The 21,054-nt window shown below is 40.9% G+C and overlaps 1 protein-coding gene across 1 annotated transcript; it reads left to right on the plus strand.

The window, feature by feature from the left end:
- The first annotated feature begins 242 nt into the window (after nucleotides 1-242).
- Nucleotides 243-18,529, plus strand: LOC146982951 (nuclear GTPase SLIP-GC-like). The gene is made up of 22 exons (XM_085784258.1): nucleotides 243-469; nucleotides 8,885-8,966; nucleotides 9,377-9,489; nucleotides 9,672-9,719; nucleotides 9,839-9,868; nucleotides 10,988-11,021; nucleotides 11,161-11,235; nucleotides 11,346-11,448; nucleotides 11,846-12,062; nucleotides 12,179-12,391; nucleotides 12,954-13,160; nucleotides 13,265-13,434; nucleotides 14,003-14,093; nucleotides 14,189-14,276; nucleotides 14,416-14,537; nucleotides 16,177-16,350; nucleotides 16,447-16,613; nucleotides 16,996-17,113; nucleotides 17,188-17,296; nucleotides 17,402-17,535; nucleotides 17,679-17,760; nucleotides 17,904-18,529. The coding sequence occupies exons 2-22, from the start codon at nucleotides 8,900-8,902 to the stop codon at nucleotides 18,029-18,031; spliced, it is 2,490 nt and encodes an 829-aa protein (XP_085640384.1). The 5' UTR covers nucleotides 243-469; nucleotides 8,885-8,899; the 3' UTR covers nucleotides 18,032-18,529.
- Nucleotides 18,530-21,054: the final 2,525 nt, after the last annotated feature.

The raw sequence follows: 21,054 nt of genomic DNA on the forward strand, positions 1-21,054 counted from the left end.
CAGTACTCAGCAGCTTCCTCTATGGAGTGTCGTTCTCAATGATCAACAGCAGACTTTATCAGAAAACAGGATTCTGCCAACACCAGTAACACCCTTCATCTTTCATATAACCGATAAGATTGTTTGAAGTTGTACTTCAAATATTAAACATGTCAGTAGTTGATAGGATAGAAATAGTGAGCCCCTCCCTCCCCCAGCTTCATAAAAGGAGAGCAGAGAGGAGGACGACTAAGCAGACTTTAGTTTAGACAGACAACAGAAAAAGACTGAGGCATGTTAAGGTGAATAAAAGATTTTTTTAAGATTACAAATTACCTGTTTGCTCTGACAAGGAGTAGCTATATCATTTCTCTGTATTTTTTAGGCTTTGTATTTGCTTGCTCCGCAGAGTAAAACAAGGAAAATAGTCTTTGAAAGACAGACACTTCCAGTCACATCAGTTCCCCAAGGCTTCTTCGTCTACTTTTTGGTAAGACCCCTTGCTCTTTGACTATTTTCTGCTTCAGTAGATGTGCTAATCAGAACCAGTGAAGACTGCTAAAATGCCCGCTGCTCACCTCCTCTCATTGTGTTCAAGGAATCAATCAATCAGTCAATTAATCAATCCTTATTGCACGGTGGTTCTCTGTGGCAATACACACAAACAGTAGAGACAATAGAGAGAAACCATAACCATAACCAGCAAAAACAACAACAACAAAAACAAACAAACATAGAATACACTTCAAAACAGAGAACGCTTAGAACAAGAAGCAGCAATGACTAAAAATAAATAAATAATAAAATAAACATATTAAGTACGAGCAGCACTGCAATTATTACACATCTTTAGCAGGGCCAATGAAATCTACTTTCTCAGTGGGTTTCATTTCCTGGAAATTGAAACTGAAAAATTTCTTGTGTGAGGAGTTATGGTACAGTACTCAAGAGGAAGTTGTGTGTTGTTGATTGATGTGCAGGATTACACCCACAAACTGTCAGGCCAAATGTAGCATAGTTAAGCTACAAATCCTGCATAGTTCCTCTTTAAGATGTATAAACTTAGGTAGAGATGTGTTAGTGATGGATATCATGCATAGAGGGTTGGGTGTGTCTGCAAGTGCAGTATGGTTGGGACAGACAAGGGATGAGGAGTGTGTGAGGAGGAGATGTAATCGGTGCAGCATCGGGCATCCCATTTGTACTGTATGTATTTTCTATGTATCTGTGTTTTTTTGGCCACATGTTTTTTATTGTGTATGGCGGCAACTATTGAGTGCCCAAGACAAATTTCTCCACCTCAGGAGACAATAAAGGCACATCTTATCTTATCTTATCTTATCTTATCTCATACAACACAATGCCTGCATGAGTTACTGATCTGCTCACATCATTGTACACTGCTTATGTAGGTTTTCTAACGAAGTCCCACCGGAGCTTATGGCTGACTCGTGTTGTCCAAAACAGAAAAAAGTGCGTCCTCCACGACAGCAGGTGTTACAGGTTTATTCGCCAAAATACAAAAAATAAAAGCTTACATTTTCCACGGGCTTTTAACGATAGGCTACCTGTCCACTCACACTTCAAACACGTCTTCAATACGATCTCAACACGGTCAGAAAAACCGTGGGCTCCTCAGGCTATTCTGTCTTCCACACTGCTTTACTTCCTAAACACCGTGCCGAAGCTACTTTCTTAAAGACACAGGCGCCTATTTTTATCTGCATCACCACAGTTATTGTAAACATCAAAAATGAATTATTTAACAATTATGAAATTCAAAGTTTATTGTGATGATGATTATGAACTGTTTTATCAGTCACACGGCACCTACATTACCGGCCCCTAATTGTTCTGATAATGTAACTCTGAACAATTACCACAATTTCTGAAACATTCAATTTTTAAACATGAAAAGACTGCCTTTAATAAGCATATGAAATGTCCACTGTTTTTTCTATTAACTTCAAACAAGGATACGAAGTCCATTAGCAGCCAATCTTTGTCTTCATCAGCTGTAGTAGAAAAAGATAGAATGATAGAAAAAGAGGAGAGAGAAAGAAAGAGAAAGAGCCAGAGGTTACCAGCACTTGGCTCAACGTGGGAGCTCAGTCTTTACCACTGGCCCATTCAGATTCCACAAGCAGACATATCTTTGTAATGGGTCTGTCCAAGATGTTAGTCTTTGTTTTTATCCGCACTCTGCGAACAAGACCCTTCTTGTCAGGAACAGTCTCGATGATCTTTCCCATAATCCACGAATTTCTCGGCGCACAGTCATCCACGAGAAGAACTACGTCTCCTTCTGTGAAGTTTCGTGAAGCTGTGGCCCAGCGCTGGCGCTCCTGGAGTTGAGGCAGGTATTCTTTGATCCACCTCTTCCAAAACAGGTTGGACACATATTGTACCTGTCTCCATTTACGCCGCACGTAGAGGTCGTTATTGTTTGAACAATCCTGGAGGTAAGTTTGGTTTCGTTTTCAAAAGTAGAAGATGATTAGGCGTCAGCGCCTCCAAATCGTTTGGGTCATTGGACGCCTTTGTGATAGGTCGGCTATTAATGATTGACTCTGCCTCGCACAACACTGTGTGGAGGCTTTCTTCATCCATGAGTTGTTCTTTCGCAGTGGAGTTCAGCACCTTCCTTATTGACCTTATGAGCCGCTCCCATGTGCCTCCATGATGCGACGCGCCGGAGGGTTGAACGTCCACTTGACTTTGTGTTGATGAAACAGGTGTTGAAACTCGGAGGAATTCCAGTCAGCAATGGACTCCTTCAACTCGCGGTTCGCACCAATGAAATTCGTCCCATTATCTGAGCGAATCTCTTCCACTTGACCTCGCCGTGCTAATAAATCGCCGGAGTGCGTTTATGCACGAATCAGTGTCCAATGAGGAGGCGAGCTCAATATGCACTGCGCGCACAGTTAGGCAAGTGAATATAACTCCATACCTTTTTAAGATACTTCTCCCCCGTTTCACTTCTAATGGTCCGAAATAGTCCACTCCTACCCTCGTGAAGGGTGGATCATCTGGTATCACTCGTTGCAGTGGAAGGTCAGCCATTAGTTGTCTCCCAGCTTTACCATGTAAGCGACGACACGTCACACACCTTCCACATATCTTTCTGATAGCCGTGTTGGCATTCGTCATCCAAAACTTCAGACGCAACTCAGACAGCATGTGGTTGCGCCCTGCATGCCCAGTTTCTTTATGAATTTGTTGAAGAACCAAATCCGAAATGTGAAAGTCTCTGGACAGAATGATTGGTTGTTTATTACTCACTGGCATGGCTGCCCGACTCAGCCTTCCACCAACTCGCAGCACGCCGTCCTGAACTACGGGGTTCAGCTTGTACAAGGGGCTGCTGTGCTTCACATTTTGTCTTTTGTTCAGAGCTGCGATCTCTTCTGAGAATTTCTCCTTCTGACAGAATTGGATAATGTGAAGCTCCGCCTTTTCCAGGTCTTCCACTGAAATGTGTGTGCTCTTGTAGCTTTCTTTAAAGGAGTTCATCTGACTTTTGATCAGCTGCTGACTACTGTCCAAGCATGCTTCCTCACTGGCTGCACACAGCTCTTTCCTCCTTTGACAGAGACTCCACAGCAAATCTTTAAGCTTCAAGAACCACGCCACAGTCCGTTTCAACTCATCCAAGATGAGAAGTAGTGGATCAGTTTCTTAAATGGAGTTACACTTTCCTCCACACCTATGATGTTAACTGTAACTCTTTTGATCTCAGGATCATCCAGAGCAATTGCTGCATCGCTCAACGGACTCTTTGGCCAGCACTCAACTGGACTGCAGAGGAACTCTGGACCTGAAATCCAACTCATGTTCTTCATGAAGTCACTCACCTTTTGCCCTCTAGAGGCGCAGTCAGCTGGATTTTTGTCGGTGCCAACATGTCTCCATTGTTCCACATCAGAGCCTTTCAAAATGGCGGACACTCTGTTTGCCACAAACGTTCTGTAACGTGTTTGTCTCATTTTGCAGATACTTTAGTACTACTGTACTATCAGTCCAAATATTGATTGTGCAAGGTCAAGTTGCAACTCTCTTCTCAGGACCCCATCCATTTTCACTGCCACCGTAGCAAGCGGTCAGTTCCATCCGTGGAATGGTGGGCGACCTGAGAGGCGCCACTCTGGACTTGCCCATCAAGAACGCACAATGCATTTTGTTACTTGAGTTACGCATGAGGAGGTAACTGACTGATCCATATGCATACTCGCTTGCATCGGCGAAGTGATGCAATTGTGCAAACTCACAATCTTCAAATCCGTCAGGCTTCAGACATCTGGGAAAACTGAAGTGCTCTAAATCAGTAAGACTGGCTAACCAGTCGCACCACCTCTTTTTGATGTGCTCAGGTAAGTCGTCATCCCATCCGATCTTCAACCTGCACAACTCTTGAAGAATAGTCTTTGCTGGCAAAACCACGGGTGCTAGCACGCCCAGTGGATCGTATACTGATCCGACGACTGAGAGAAATCCTCTTCTCGTGAATGGACGGTCCCTGATGGTGATTTTAAACTTAAATGTGTCGGACTCTACACACCAGTTGAGACCCAGGGCCCTCTCCATAGGAAGTTCATCCTGATCGAGATCCAAGGTTTTCATCTCTTTCGCCAATTCAGACTTTGGGATGGAGTCGAGCACCTTCCGACGGTTGCTCACCCATTTGGTGAGACGAAAGCCTCCATGGCCACAGATTTTCATGAGGTCTTGGCACATCGTTATGGCTTCATCTTCTGTAGCGACAGACTTGAGGCAGTCGTCTACATAAAAATTCTGTAGGACTGTCTGTACAACTTCAGCTCTAAACTGTTGACTCTGATCTTCAGCGCACTTCTTCAGTGCAAAACTGGCACAGCTGGGCGAAGAAGTGGCTCCAAACAGGTGCACAGTCATCTTGTGTTCAGCCAGAGCTTGATTGTAATCTCCACCTGGCCACCATAGAAACCTCAGCAAATCGGAGTCATCTTCAGCCACTTTAACCTGGTGGAACATTGCTTCGACGTCCGCCATGATCGCGACAGGTTCTTGTCTGAATCTGATGACGACTCCGATCAGACTGCTGGTTAAATCAGGGCCTTGTAAGAGTTGGTCATTTAGCGACGTTCCCTGATAGGAAGCTGCGCAGTCGAACACAACTCTCAGTTTCTGCTTCACAGGGTGATATACAGCTGTGTGCGGGATGTACCACACTTTACCTTCTTTTGGCTTCTGATCTTCCCCAGACAATTGGACGGCGTAGCCCTTCTGGAGGATATCGTCCATGAAATCTGTGTATTCTTTGTGAAAGCAGTCATTCCTGATAAATTTCCCGCTTTAAATTCTGTGCTCGCTGCTCAGCCATTATGCGGTTATTTGGCAAGTTGACCATTCTGTTTTTCACAGGCAAACATATGACGTAGTGGCCGTCAACCAGTGTAGTGGACTCCATGACCATGTCCATGAACTGGTGATCCTCTTTAGACATTTCCACTTCATCATGTTTTCCCTCCCTCTGGGAAATCCATCTGAAACTGTTGAAGCCACAGGTTCTCCAAACTGGCCACAGAGATGCGGTTTGCCATAGTCTTGGTAGGTTTCCTTTTATCTGTCCAACTGCAGCTTTCCCTTAAAGGCCCGTTCACAGTCCAGCCGAGCTTGGTTCTTATTGCATATGGTCCATTACCAACGCTGCTCACTACCTCCCACGGCTCCATAGCTTTTGGCACGTTTGCTCCGATGAGCAATCCGATGTCAGCTTCGATCTGAGGCAGTTGTATTTCTTTAAGGTATGGCCACCTTTCAAGATCCTTCTGTTGTGGTATGTTTTCTTTTCCTACAGGTATTGTCTTATGAGTGAAAGCATCTGGAAGATCAATAAACTCATCACTTGACAAACTACTAACCTCCAGACCGGATACCACGTAAGTACTGACAGGTTTCTCTTCATTCATGGTTCTTAGCAGCATGTCTGTCTTTCGTCCACTAATCTTCAAATTGTTCATCAGTGCCTCGGTACAAAACGTGGCAGAGCTGCCCGAGTCCAGGAAGGCGTACGTCCGCACTATCTCACTTCCAAACTTGGACTTGACTTGGACAGGAACTATTGCGAGCGTGCAGTCGTCCTCCCCGGCCCCAGTCAGCTCATGACCCTCAGACTGAGCGCAGACGAATGCACTTAAGACTGTCTGACCGTCACTGTCATTTTTCCTTTTTTCTGCATCAGCAACAACATCTTTTTTCTTGATGTGAAGAAGAGTGGGATGTGTTAAAGAACACACCTCACAGCTTGCTTTTGCTTTGCATAGTTTACTCATGTGTCCTTGCTTGAGACAGCTGAAACAAAGTCCCTTGCTTCTCAAGAATTCCAGTTTTTCTTTATGAGTCTTGCCTTTAAGTTTGTAACAAGTCTCCATGACATGTTCACCTTTACAGAAGAGACATGACAGTGACGATGGCGAAACAGGAGCAGAGTGTTCCAGTTGCTCTGCAGCCCTCTGTTCCAGCTTTACAGCGCTTGTGGTGAAAGACCTCCTGATTATGCCTCTTCTCTGTTCTTTGTTATTGCTTTGTTTAGGTGTCGTTGTTTTAGCTGCCATGTTATCCTTGATGTCACCAAAGACTGGGTGAAGAGCAACTTTGGCCTGTTTGTGAATAAAGTCTGCCAAATCCTTAAACTTGACTCTTCTATCACATTCCTCTTGTATGCGACACACAACACCTCTCCACCTTTCACGCAGCTTGAATGGAAGCTTTGCAACTATAGCCTTCAAGTTCGCAACATTGTCCAGTTCTTCCATATAACTCACCTCAGTCATGGTGTTACAGCATGCTGTCAGGAAGAGTGAGAAGGCGTTCAGAGCCTCTGCATCCTCTGGCTTGATAGGTGTCCAGTCCAACACTTTGTTCATGTAGGCCACAGCGATTTTATAATTGTTTCCAAAATGTTCTTTTAGTAGCTGTTTGGCCCGTTGGTAGCCTGCGTCGGGCTTCATGTGAAGGCAACTCTTTATCAGCTCCTTTGGCTGTCCATCAGTGAACTGCTCCAAGTAGTAGAGACGATCTTTAAAGCTTTCAGTGCGGGATTCTACGCCATGCTCGAAGGCTCTCACAAATGAATTGTAATCCAGAGGATCTCCGCTGAAAGTAGGGATGTCTAATGGAGGCAGTGTCAACATTCTCTGTTGTTTGACCATTAGCTCTGTTATGTTGTTCTGTCTTGACATAACACTACAGAGAGTCTCCATGGTGTGATCACCTGTTATAAACTCACCACTGGACTGTCGTGATGTGGTAAATTCAGGTTGCAGTGGCCTGAACTCTCCATTTCCGTTCCTCATGTCCGCTAACTGGATTTTGACTCACAGGTAATGGTAAGTATCCAGACTCCATAGTCAGTCCACCTCCTGCGCTTACATGTGACAGGCGTTCACTTTCATAATTTTCCAAGACTTTGAGTTTAGCATCAGAGGCTGCAAGGGCAGTTTGCAGATCCAAAGCTTCTCTTTTAGCTTTTAGCTCAGCTTCTTGACGTTCGAGATCTTGCTTTTGTTGAAGAGCTGCAGCCTTTGCCAGCAAGGAAGCTCTCTCCACTTCAGCTTTGAGGCGCGCTGAGGAAGCAGTGGACACCTTGCTCCCAACAGCTGAACCACGCTGTCTGCTCCTACTGCTTTTAGCAGCTGACGCCAACGATACACTATCCCCTGGCTGTATGCTTGCATCACATTCTTTAGCTTGTTTAGCTCGATCATCAGCTGCCTTTATCCATGTCTCCACATCTTGCATAAATCCACGATTGTGCATTAATTTAGGCTCAAACCATGAACTCTGATCCTTTTCTTGTTCTTCTTCACACAACAGTCTTGCTAAAGCATCATTTGTCTTGCACCATTCCTCTAGCGAGTCTTGAAATTCCAAACGTAATTTCTGCTTGACTGTGTTTACATTAGCATCATCTTCCATTAGCCGCTCGATCTCGTTAGCTTGGCTAGTTAGATGGCCCAGTTTAGCTTTCCTGGTTTGAGTTAATCTATGCACTTTTTCGGCGACAGCCCTCTCTGTCATTTTCGTTTCCCTCTTTCCACAAGCTAGCTCCTCATAGCATATTCCATCCATATTGTCCACTTGAAAAGAATTAACAACATCAGCTTGCTAGCTTACCGTCGTTCTCTTTTTCCTTTCTTTTTTTTTTTTTTGTTGATCCACGTCGGCTCAAAAATCAATAATCCACACAGCCTTTCATCAACGAGCTCTCACTGAAGCAGTCCACAGTTTCCACGAGTTGTCCTTTCCTGAACTTTCCACGGAGAAGACTTGGGTTTTTCTGACTAAAATGTAGGTTTTCTAACGAAGTCCCACCGGAGCTTATGGCTGACTCGTGTTGTCCAAAACAGAAAAAAGTGCGTCCTCCACGACAGCAGGTGTTACAGGTTTATTCGCCAAAATACAAAAAATAAAAGCTTACATTTTCCACGGGCTTTTAACGATAGGCTACCTGTCCACTCACACTTCAAACACGTCTTCAATACGATCTCAACACGGTCAGAAAAACCGTGGGCTCCTCAGGCTATTCTGTCTTCCACACTGCTTTACTTCCTAAACACCGTGCCGAAGCTACTTTCTTAAAGACACAGGCGCCTATTTTTATCTGCATCACCACAGTTATTGTAAACATCAAAAATGAATTATTTAACAATTATGAAATTCAAAGTTTATTGTGATGATGATTATGAACTGTTTTATCAGTCACACGGCACCTACAGCTTATACACTGATAGTGTATTGTTCAAACTCTTTTCAGGTCAATTATTTTCACAATATAACATTCAATTAAATATAATTAATTGAATCTGCCCCACACATATGTATCAAGCATCAATGACTACATATTGTATCATCTATCTTTCAGTTTCTGTTCTTGGACATGGATGAATTTGTTCGTAACAAATTAACTGAGTGGGGACTCAGCAAGTGGATACAGAGATTTGAAGGTGAAGTAAGGGTATAACTGTGTTTCTTTGATGTGACCTGCCAATACTTTAGATCTCAATATCTACCGGCATAGACATGAACCTGCTCTGATTTGTTCTTCAGTGTAATCCTGACATAATTTAAGTTCACATAGTATTTTAGAAGAGACTTTAGCTAAATTCTAGCAGTTTGCTTGTACATTTTCCCACATTTAGAGAGAACACATTCACTGTTGTTTAGCATTTTGTGGGTTATTGAAATAGATTCTTAATAAAAAATATGATATGCATCAAGCTTTTACAACCATGTTATTAGCTCATGTCAGTGGCCGCATTTATTTCAGTCATTAGAAAATACACTCATAAAACAGTTTCAGATTTTAATTTTGATGACTGAGATTCAACATAATTGTTTTTTTTATTTATTTCAGATGAAGAAGTTGACGAGGAAAATTTTTATACTCTTGGTGATCGGGAAATTGAAAACCTGATCACAAAAATGGGACCAAGAGGAAAATTCAAGGAAAAACTCAAGTTATTAAAGGTAATGATCTACATTGTAAGGATACTTCACACAATGTACAGTAGTGTCCTAAATGTAACTTATGTGAATTTATGCTGTTACAATTACAGGAGCCTGAACAGATAAACTTATAGCATGAACTAAGATTAAAAACAAATATCTATTCACTGTCTTTGATTAAAAATTATTACAATTATCACCAGGCAGAGCAACAGACAACACATCTGGAAACAGCTGTTTCTTCTCCTTGTGTAAGTTGAATACAGTTTTTATAGTTTGATGTAATCTAAGACATTTATTGCAGTGAAACAGATTTTATTTTCAGTGACTGCTCAAAATTGATGTTACACTTTGTCTTCTGTGTCAACAGAAACGTGAAGAAGGAGCTGATTCTGCTCAGGTAAGAACAACATAAAAGTTTTACAGGTATGAAGTAAGTGAACTTTTCTCTGTTCTCATGCATATGAAGTATCCTGGGAGAGGATAAAAAGGAAAATAAAACTGTGCAGTAAGCTGACAAAAACAATAATCTCGTGCAAACACAGTAAAAAACTATTGTGCTCGCTCAGCTCCATAGCTTCACTTACTTAACCAAAACACGTTATGCTATACATCTTAAGATAATTGCCATCTACAATCTGGACCTTATTTCTAGCATAAAATACAATCATTTACCCACCCAGATAATTTTGGAGTCATTACAAGTTGTTCCGACAAAATTAGATTCATCGCTGCCGTGGCGATGCGGGGACAGACACAACTAAACTGAAAATCTTCAGATTCCTTCTTTTAGCCCCGAGTTGAATTTTCCCAGAATTGTCCTTTAAATTCTGTAAGCACTCTGCAGTAAACTATGGAACTGATTATTATCTGCAAATCAAATGAAATATCACAAAATCTCAATGTGCAAATGGCTCTAACAGTGTTCTTCAAATTAAAGCAGATATCAGTGGAATGTTTTTGTTAATATAAGTCCTAAATAGTCCTATTTTCCGTCAGCAATCACTTACATGAAGTATTTCAGCCTAAACACGAGTCTCTCCGTCACTCTGCTCTGCTGTAACCCGAGGAGAAAATTTTCCTTGTGGGATACAAGTGTTATCCAATGAGGGGAGAGAACGGCATGAAGGGCTGTGTGTGCAGCCAAGGGATGTGCGTGAATGTGGTGACGTAGCACGAGGACCAATTGATGCCTGACAAGGGCGGGGGCTGCTAACTCATGGTGCGTTCAAGGAAACTCGTACTTTGTGTTTTTCCGACCTGTGAAGTCATACCAGTTCGATCTGGTACGAGTTCACGGGTCGGAAGTTACGAGTGGCCATTATAGGGAACTTTCACAGACAACAGGACGGTAAAAACACGAGCTACGGGTTACCTGGAACGCTACCAAGTCGTAGTTGTGACTTGAAGCTGTAACTTACGGTTTCAAAAGCCTGCCTTGAACACAGCATTAGCCGAAACGGCCGTGCCGATGATATCTGCTTTAATGATCAAAGTGGCTGTTTATGTTCATCCTCAGGACTGTCGGTCCTCCAGTGGCACAAAAGATAAAGGTGGGACAATATAATTTACATTTAGTGGCTTGATGTTTCAAGGCACTAATATTTTGATTTCATTTAGTTTTGATATTGTAAGAAGAACATGCAACAAACTTTCTCTGTGGTTACTTTTTAATGTAAAATATCCAATAAGGAAAGAGAAGATGGGATCTTCAGGACGAGTTGAACTGTCAGTCACCAGCCAGTAAACGACACTGTGGCAAAAAAGGTAGGCCTACTTACCTTACATCTGAAACAATGGAAAGAATCCTCATAGTGCATTAATGGAAATACTGTTAATGGTTCTTGATTAATGGTTCTTTACCTTTATTCTGACAGAAAAAAGAATACTGCAAATACTGCACAAAGCAAAAAAAAATATGAAGGCTGTTCATACAAAACTACAAAATGGAGACAACACAAAGCTCAATGCTTTCCTCAAGTAAGTGTTAAGTTTGTTCTGTTGTCTAGTCTAACACATCACAGCCCAATTCAAGCCATGAGGATCATTTATGATCATGTATTTTCTTTTCTTTTTTTGTTATATCATTTATTATATTGTCTCTTTTAGTTTGTTGTAATTACCAAACCAAACAGACTACTGGGAATTCCTCTGACCCTCACAATTACCACTCTGCTACTGCTGATTAATGTGGATGGAATGAACACTGATGCAAAAAAAGTGATGTAGGATGTCATATAGGATGTAGCTGACATAAGTATGGTCATAATTCTGCTGCGATATTCATGAGTAGCCTCCTTCATGTTATCAAGCATTGGAAACATAATGGATTCATTTTTTTAGTCAGCTAAACCACATTAAAACTCTTGTACACCAGGTCTAAAATCAGTGATTTGGAGACAGGCAAGAGAGAGCTGGTCGGTGTGTTTGGTAGAACTGGAGCTGGAAAAAGCTCTCTGATAAATGCCGTCATTGGAGAGGAGAAACTTCTGCCCTCTGGAAGTGTCAGTGCATGTACCTCAGTCATGATTAAAGTGGAGGCGAACACAATCAACTCAAACTACGAGGCAGACATTGAGTTCATTACAAAAGAGGTAAAACAGTCGAAAATTCTTAAAAAACATGTACAGTTTAGCAGCAAAATATAATTGTTGCTTACATGATGTGCCACATAAGAAATAAATAAAATATTAATGTTTTATTTTTTTAGGACTGGGAAGAGGAGTTATGGCCCTTGAGTCATAATCTTAAAGACAATGCAGATTGGGAAATTGATGTTGACAGTGACACTGTTGAAAAGCTGACCGCGCTGTATGGAGAAGAATGGAAAACTGTGTCCCCTGAAAGCCTCATGGACGACAAATATTTCAGAGAAATTCCAGAGTTTCTCACTTCAATGAAGAAGACTTTGACATGTGGATCAGTAAGTAAGACTACAACATGTGTGCACTGTGTCTTTATGACAGTGTAACAGGTCCAAAGTCTGGGAGTCCAAGGTTACTACTGTTATAATAAATCAATCACAGTTTAGTTCAGCCCCCGCGTTTTCGTGTAGACACCCAAAAGGGATCCCCCCCCCCCCCCCCAATCTCTAACCTGTAATCTACCACACCGCTAGACATATACAGTCTATCAACGTGACGTAACAACAACAACCGTCGACTGTTGGGTACCTCAGACACTGCGATTGAGACGCACCCGTTAAGTTATCATATTTACACTGACGGGGCTTTCAGTCAACACTCTCGAGCCTTCTGAGGGGAGGGGGGTAAACAGGGAAGGTGCATTATGTCGTCCTTCTGGATGATCCTAGGCTCTGTCAAAATCAGGTTCATGTTTAAACTTAAAAACTGTTCATCTGTCTGAATGTGTTTTTTCTTTGTAGATGCTTTAATTGATAGTGTCTCATAGTTAATCCCATCCAAGTCTAATTCACAAATAAAATCACTTTTTATTGTCTAAATGTATTCAATAATTTATCACAGGCTAAAAAACTATCTAAAAAATTTATCCAATACACAAGAAGCGACTCAGAAGTGGGACAAGGCAAAGAAGTCAAGAGGTGGTACTGGCCACTGGTGAAGTGTGTGACTGTCAAGGTGCCTGATAATGAACTTCTCCAGCATGTCACACTTGTGGATCTTCCTGGAAATGGAGATCGTAACAAGGGCCGAGACAAAATGTGGAAAGAGGTAATTTATTCCCATAGACTGCTGTTTATGCTGTTTTACTGTCTTATCTGGAAACTGTTGACATTGAGTCAGTTTCTCATAATTATCTTGTTATGCTTCTGCAGCTTGTAGGACGTTGTTCCACTGTGTGGATTGTCACTGAAACTAATCGAGCAGCATCAGAGAGAGAAGCTTGGGAGATCCTGGAGAATGCCTGTAGCCTCATGGGAAATGGTGGTGAATGTCAGTGCATTCACTTTATCTGCACCAAGTCTGATGATATTGAACATTCAGAGTGAGTAAGACAAACAGTGGTTTCTGTGATTTCTTGGGAGGGAAACATAAAGGGTAATTTAATACTCTGCAGTTGTATAATTTAGTGGGATTATGAGGAAATAGAAACAATCAGTACATCTCGATTTCATTAATTCCTGTTTAACCTATTGACTATGTAACTCAGAACACAGAAAGTCAGCTGAACATGAAGTAAGTAAGACTAGGTTGTAATCTATTTGTAATGCAATGTGCAATTATTTTGTTAAAATCAGAGTTAGAAGAGATAGACTTATTTTTTCCGGTTTTAAGCTTCTTTTCAGTAGATTTCTGAACAATAAATAGTCACGTTGAGAGTTCTTTGAGTGAAATTCCACTAAACAACTGCTTATAAATTCATCACAACTAAAACTATAGTTTACCAGGAAATCAGACCTTTAATGTAGAGAGTTGGACTTGTTATAAATGGCTTACAAATAATCATTTGCCTTTTCTTCCTGAGAGGAAAGAACACTGAACATAAGATGTAACATAAATTACTGAATTCAAGGAATCAAACACTGTGTAACACTTTATATCTCTTTTTATAGCTCGGCAATTGTTCGTAATCGTATACTTCAGAGAAACAGGGAGGCCAAGAAAAAAGTGATGGCAGAATTCCAAAAAGAAAATATGATCAAGGTGAGTTAGATCGAAAGAAAGTCAAACAAATTCTCTACAACTGCAAGATTTGTAAAAACAACAACAACAAAAAAACAACCTTTTGTCCTTTTCAGAAACACTTCAGTGAGGAGTGTTTCAAAGTGTTCACAGTGAGCTCCAGGGAGTTTCTGAAAAGAAAATATCTACAACAACACGACACTGGTAAGTGAAGTCTCCATGATAGAAAATGTATCACTCAAACACGCATATGGTTGAAGTTTATTGTAAATGTATCCAACAATAACTCAAAATGCATGTGATGCAACAATGTAAAATATACAACCTGCATTAACTTTTTTAGAAATACCCAAACTTCAGAAATTTCTTGAAGATCTCAATGACCAGCGCTCAGTGACATCAAACTATGTGTCTGGAGCGTATGGGATTCTTGCTCTGATTCAAGGGGCGAGACGCAAGGACGTGGTAAGATCCAGTCACATTTTGATGTCAGATGACTGACTTCTTGCTGACTTATTGATTGCCAGTATAATAAGGTTCTAATAATGTATAATAATATGTCACCAATAAAGAAAATCTATTTGTCAAGATTATTAATAAATAAATAAATAAATCTTGACCGACAGATTTTCTGTAGTGGTGACATTATATAGAACCTTATTTAACTCATTGAGTGCCGCGCTCCTTTCCAAAGTTTTAGTCAAGTGTACCGGCAATTTAGACCATTTTTGACAATTTTTGTAGAGCCACAGTGTATTCTATATTATTGCCACCAACACATACTGTAGCTCATTTGAAAGGTGAAACTTTATGCTTCAAATGGCCACAAACCGTTTGTTTCTACGTGCCTCCATTCCTGAGAAAACTCAAGCTAAACATGGCTGGGTTTCACCAAAATCCCTGCTTTTTTTCTAGAAAATAAAAGGAGATAGAGCGTCTTTTATGAAAGGTGCTCTGTTTGTGTCTGTCGCTCTTCTGACACTCGCATTTCTGGATCAAAGGGCTCGTATAAGATAAATATATACAACAATTGTCGTTCTATTCACAAATCCACCATCGGGGGCGGGGGAGGGGGGCGCCACTAAACAACAATAACACGCCGCGGAACGTGATGGTCTCTCGGCCAAAGCAGGTCGGGAACACCGGTCCCACCGGTGGTCGCGGTCCGTCTGTGGTACGGGTCGGTGATGCCGGTCTGCTTTGGCCCAGAGACCATCACATTTTACCGCGGGAGGACTTTGGGGAGGACACGGTGTTGCTCCAGATGAAGACCGGGCGGGACTGTCAGCTGAGAGCTTCCTCTCGCGGGTGAAGCAGAGCAGCTGCTGCATCCACATGCAGAACTCCGTTTGCAAAAGCCGAGTTATGATGAAAACTTCCAGATCATGAGCTGTCATGAGTTTTTGATCGTCATCTATTTCAGTTCTGCTCGTCGTAGAGTCCCCAAATTTACACATAAGGTGTGTTAAAGTGTCTAGTATCATAATTTTAAAAAACAGCAAAAAACCAGAAATCTCGTTTTTGGCACTCAATGAGTTAATGTCACCACTACAGAAAATCCGTCTGTCAAGATTGTTGATTTACTGAGGCTGGGTCACTTCACAGAGGCTTTGTAACCAACACTGAGCCCTCAGCATCTCCTCTTCATCTCTGCCTTTTCAGTGGCAGACTTGTGCTTTCTTTCGGCATTTGCTGGTGAGGCAAGCAGAGGCCACTTGCTGCTGTCGCTCTCTTTCTTCTCCATGCCTGAAACGCTTGTAGCTGAATTGCTCAGGGCCTTATAAACCGCTTGTAGTTTCAAATGCTGAAGGGGGTTGGGACGAGGCGGGATGAGAAGCAGGAGAGTGTCAAAATTGAGCAAAGGGATTGGATGAATGGCAAATTTGAGCAAGGAGAAACTCCCATACGGACCATATGGCTGTGATTGGTCAATTCCCTTGCAGGCCTTCAGCCACTAGAGAGAATTGATTTTTATGGTTCCTTTTGCTCTTCACATTGTGTAGGTAATAGGGCCATAACCACCATCTAAATGATGTTAATAATAATGATCAATCTTTCTCAACGTCAACCCTAGCTTTAATTACTGTCCATACTCTGATTTCAGGCTGGGAAGAAAACAAAGGTGTACTCAGATCTTGAAGAAAACATGAGGCGGGAACTTGATAAAGTCAGAAGACCCATGGAAGAGGCTTATGAGGCTTTTGAAAGATGCCTCACTGAGGGGGTTGAACAATCAAAACGTTCATGTGACGCCAAGTTGAAATCAATGTTAAATCCTGTATGTGTTTCAGTTGTACGACTGTCAAGATGACTTTGATTTTGTACTTAATACAAAAATGTTGTAAAACACAAATCTTTTATTTGTTTTTTTCAGAGAAAGGCCCCAGGTCAGAAAAGATGCAATTTTCACAGGACATTGAAGTTTGTGGTTAAAAACAACGGCGCCTTCAAACCAAAAAGACAGAGGCAAATGAACTTCAATGAGAAGCTGAGTTTGTTCCTGACCAACAGCATTGATGAGGAGTTCAGAAAGACTTTCCCGTAAGAAATTACTCACTTAGGACACAAAACTCTTTATTGGCCTATTTACAATCTAGAGAGAGAGAATGTGTAGAATTAAGAAACATCTACAAATAATGTTTTATAATATCCAGTATTTATACAGTATCTATGAGTTACAACAAGGCAACTGGAGGAAAGCGACTGCTTGAGGTTCTTGAAGATGCTTCACCTCTCACCTGAAAGAGAAGCATGTTCAGGAACCTGTTGGTTCTGTTTGGAGGTGAAATATTTTAAGAACCTCAAGCAGGTCAATTAACCCTTGAGAAACCCTGACCTGGATGATTGATGAACATCAAACAACATATTTATACAACTGACATAATTACAGTATTAAACATTCAAACTTGTTGACATGTTTCAGAAATGAAAGAGAATGTGGAGCATTCAATGGAGCCATCGCTGCATTTACACTTGACACAGAGAGGCTGATCCAGAAGTACAGAGAGGTCGAGCTGCAACTGTATTTTCTACAGACAGAGGTAAAGTGTGTGCGTGTGTATGTGAGTGAGTGAATAATACTTCAGATCTATCTAGACTATGTTCTCTTTTAAAGGAAGAAAAGATCAAGGCAAGTCTCAACAGAATCATCCGGGAACGCAAGAAAATTATCTACCAGAGTCTGACATGGACAATTGCGGAAAACATGCGAGAATGTTATGACAGTAAGAGATGAAATATTCAGAAAGTCAGTATGATTATACACATTTATATGTATCATTTTTGTGCAGAAACATTCAGTTTAGCAACAGTTTTCTGTTTTATTGTAGAAGCTGCAGAATGTAGTGGAACAGGCTCGATGGACAAAATGAAAGAGATCATTAAGAGTCATGTGGATGAATCGAAGAACATCATGTTTGAAAAGGCCAAAAATATTCTGTTGCTCTACATGAATGACCTGAAGGTTTGACATATTTTATAATTTGAAACAATGATGATAGTAAAACATGGTTTGTTGTACGTCTTTGTCTCTATTTTGTTGTTGTGCACATGAATGATCTTCATCTGATGCGTGATGCGTAATGAGTGATTTCATTGCTTCATTAGGGGTATGTGCTGAAGGAACTGGAGGAAACCCTGATGAAATCAATTGAGCTGTCACTGAAGACTACTGATGACTCAATCCCAGGTGGATTCCAAAATAAAAACATTTATGTAGATCACTGAGAAGTTTGTATTTGTATCCTTGAAACTAATAAATCAACAGATTCTGAATAATAATAATTATTAATTAATAATATTTTTTTTTAATACCATCTGTGTTTTTTAAAGATGTTTCAGCAGAGCTTGACCTGGTGAAGGGATACTACAATGAAATGATCGGCAGCCCACATGAAGAAACTGATCACTCCATGGCATTGACCCAACTGTTTGACCAAACTGAGCATTCAAACACATAGGATTTTGTGTTTCAGTGTGAGCAGCTGTCTTCACATTTGTAGGACAAATGTATGCCATTTATTATTCTTCTTGGACGTTTCAGGTTTGCTCAGTGCAGAGGAACAGCAGATGATGACACTGAATGTCCCTGCAGAAATGAGACCTATAGATTTGTTCACAACCATGTTCAAATTTCTATTCTTCTCGTGTTGCTTTTTTTTGTGAATTCCTTGCAAAGATTTTAGATTTTTCGAGTATGACATTTTTGCCTGGCAAATGTGCTTTATATGGTACATGTCTACGTGCCATTGCAAATGCTCCAAAGACTTTAAATGATGAAACTGTTTTTTTTTTTTATTATGCATTTTCATGTTTTCTGTCCATTATTTTATATTATGACTTGATGATAGTGGATTTGTTTAGTAATGCCTCTGATTTTACGATTACTTGAGCCTTTACTTTTACTACAAGTTTTCATTGTAGGGTTGATTTCACATAAACTTGGATATTTCCAAGAAAAAAAAAAGTGTTTGCCCTTCATGAACGACAATACGTGCACAGCATATGATGAATTGAAATAGATGAGAGAAAAACAGACTTGAGTACTCTGCTGATCCTGGTATAGGAAGTGGTATAACGATTGTCACTGGGCAGTTTCCTGTTGAGCAAAAAAACAAAACATGTTTTCCACCCCAACTCTGCATCGAGTCTGCAGAATCTCTCTGTTCCAGCTCTGTGCATATCAGAGCTACACACACACAGTGCAGATCAGTGTAAAGAAATGGATAACCCGAGGATTACCAGAGTTCATGTGGAACACTCTATGCCGTTCTCTCTCCTCATTGGATAAAGGTTGTAGGATACAAGGAAAGTTTTCTCCTCGGTTTACAGCAGAGCAGAGTGACTGACAGACCTGTGTTTCGGACCAAACACTCTATATAAGTGATTGCTTTTGGAAGATATAACTATTTAAGACTTATATTAACACAAACATTCCGCTTACTTCTGCTTTAATCTTACTGATACAGTCAGATATTTTGTGTGGGGGGCATCTTTGCTCTGGATCATGTCCATGAGCTATTCGTCAGTAAGGCACTGGAGAAGGCTGCAGAATAAATGCTCTAAATGACAATAATTTTATTACGAATTTGAAAGAAATGTTGTCAGTAGTTTATAGTATAAAACATAAAAGTGCTCATTTTACTCAGACATACCTAATAGTAAAACAAGAGAAACTGATCATTTTGAGGTTCTCTCTTAATTTTTTCAGAGCTGTATGCGCTATTCATGCCAGGACTGCCACTGCACGCGTACAAAGTGCAACACGGACCTCAACAGGTCTTTACTTGACTTCCTGTGGCGCCGCAGTGGTCTACCACATAGGTACAGAAACGGCTTGTGCCTTTGGTTTGCACGCAAGATGTGGCGAAATTTCCGGTGAAAACTGTAAACATCTAGCATGCTGTGCCCACGCCTACATGCAGACGTTACTACAGCGCCAGCAGGAAAATATACCTGCCTTTTTTGACGCATAAATAAAATGAATAATCAATAATCCAAACTGCAGTTTCATTTTCTTCTTCAAGACTGCTCATTCTGTGTTCCAAATGGTTTCCAGCATAGTAAAAATCAAACACCAATACCAACACCAGAACCACACAGTATAGCCATCATATAGTGCATCCTACATCTAGCTTCTTCCTTAGCTGCAGGACTACAGCTTTGCAGAGATGGGAGAAGGTGAGTGGGCTCCTGAGCAAGGCCAAGATGGCCACTTTCTTCTGGAAGACGCTGTCACTGAATCATATCGCTGCTCCTGGTAGTTGAGAGAGGCCAGGTAGAAATTGGACATATACTCTTTAATCACTGCTGTCCGGAAAATGTTGGAGGATCACATCGGTCTCCATCCCATAGAAACCAAAGCTGCAGCTTTGTCTTCAAGTTGAACATCTCATAAAGCTCACAGACAGTCCCGTCTTCTCTCTCCAGCAGCAGCACAATGTCATGGAACATCTTCAGCGTGTTGCTGAGGGAGGCCACTTAATACCTAAAAGGAGTCAGTATCAGTTGAGGCAACGCTATACTTAAACTGTTTACATTATCAGTCATGTGTCATTATCAGACACAGCGCGAATGAAGCATCTGGAGCGTATGAAGCAATTTTTGAAAAAGAAGAAGACGCTCAGTAGACTTTACATTCAAATTCTATGGAGTTCGGCGCTCAGTGCCCTTGGCGGAAAAAAACGCTCTTGGTGCTGACTTTTTTCTTGTCACAGCGCTCAGAGCTCTCAGAGTTGAAAAATCTGTTCAACTTTTGCAACAGCGTGACGCTCGTCAACAATCAGAATCAAGAAGGGATGGGACATAGGCTACGTTACCAACAAGAACACAACTGGAGATGTGGCTCGGTTTACGTGCATTGTAGTGTGTACATTAAACAAAGCAGGAAGTGTCAAAGGACTCGTGTTGTAACTTAGCAACAGCGGCATTCTGATGAGGAAGAGAGAGTGCTGAGTGCTCTGAAAGCAGCGCCGAGAGTGCTGTCAGCACAAAAATCGCATTTGGTGGGCACGTCCCCTAGCTCTGTACGTCCCTCTTGATGTAGGAGACCTCTCTGTCCTACATCTGACAACTGTTTTATTTTATTTTTTTAGACTTGACTATACACTTAAAAACTACTAAATACAACAAAGAAATACATCTCAAAGACTGAATTTTTAAAACAGTGAGTACTAAAAAGTTCAGATAAGAGAAAAAAGATAGTTAGAAGTTTAGAGAAGACTAAAATAGTTCAGAGAAGAGAAAAAGAAGACTAGAAATTTAGAGAAGAATAGAAAAATTAGAGATGAGTAAAAGAAAAAAGAGAAAAGAATATTTAAGAGAAGAAAACAAGAACAAGTAAAGTTCATAAAAGAGAAAAAAGATAGTTAGAAGTTTAGAGAAGACTAGAAAATAGCTAAGAAAAGAGAAAAAGAAGGCTAGAAATTTAGAGAAAAATAGAAAAATTAGAGATGAGTAAAAGAAAATAAAGAAGAGAAAAGAA

The sequence above is a fragment of the Trachurus japonicus genome, chromosome 8 (genome assembly GCF_045865225.1).
Source record: "Trachurus japonicus isolate A0001 chromosome 8, Traja_1.0".
Taxonomy (NCBI): Eukaryota; Metazoa; Chordata; class Actinopteri; order Carangiformes; family Carangidae; genus Trachurus; species Trachurus japonicus.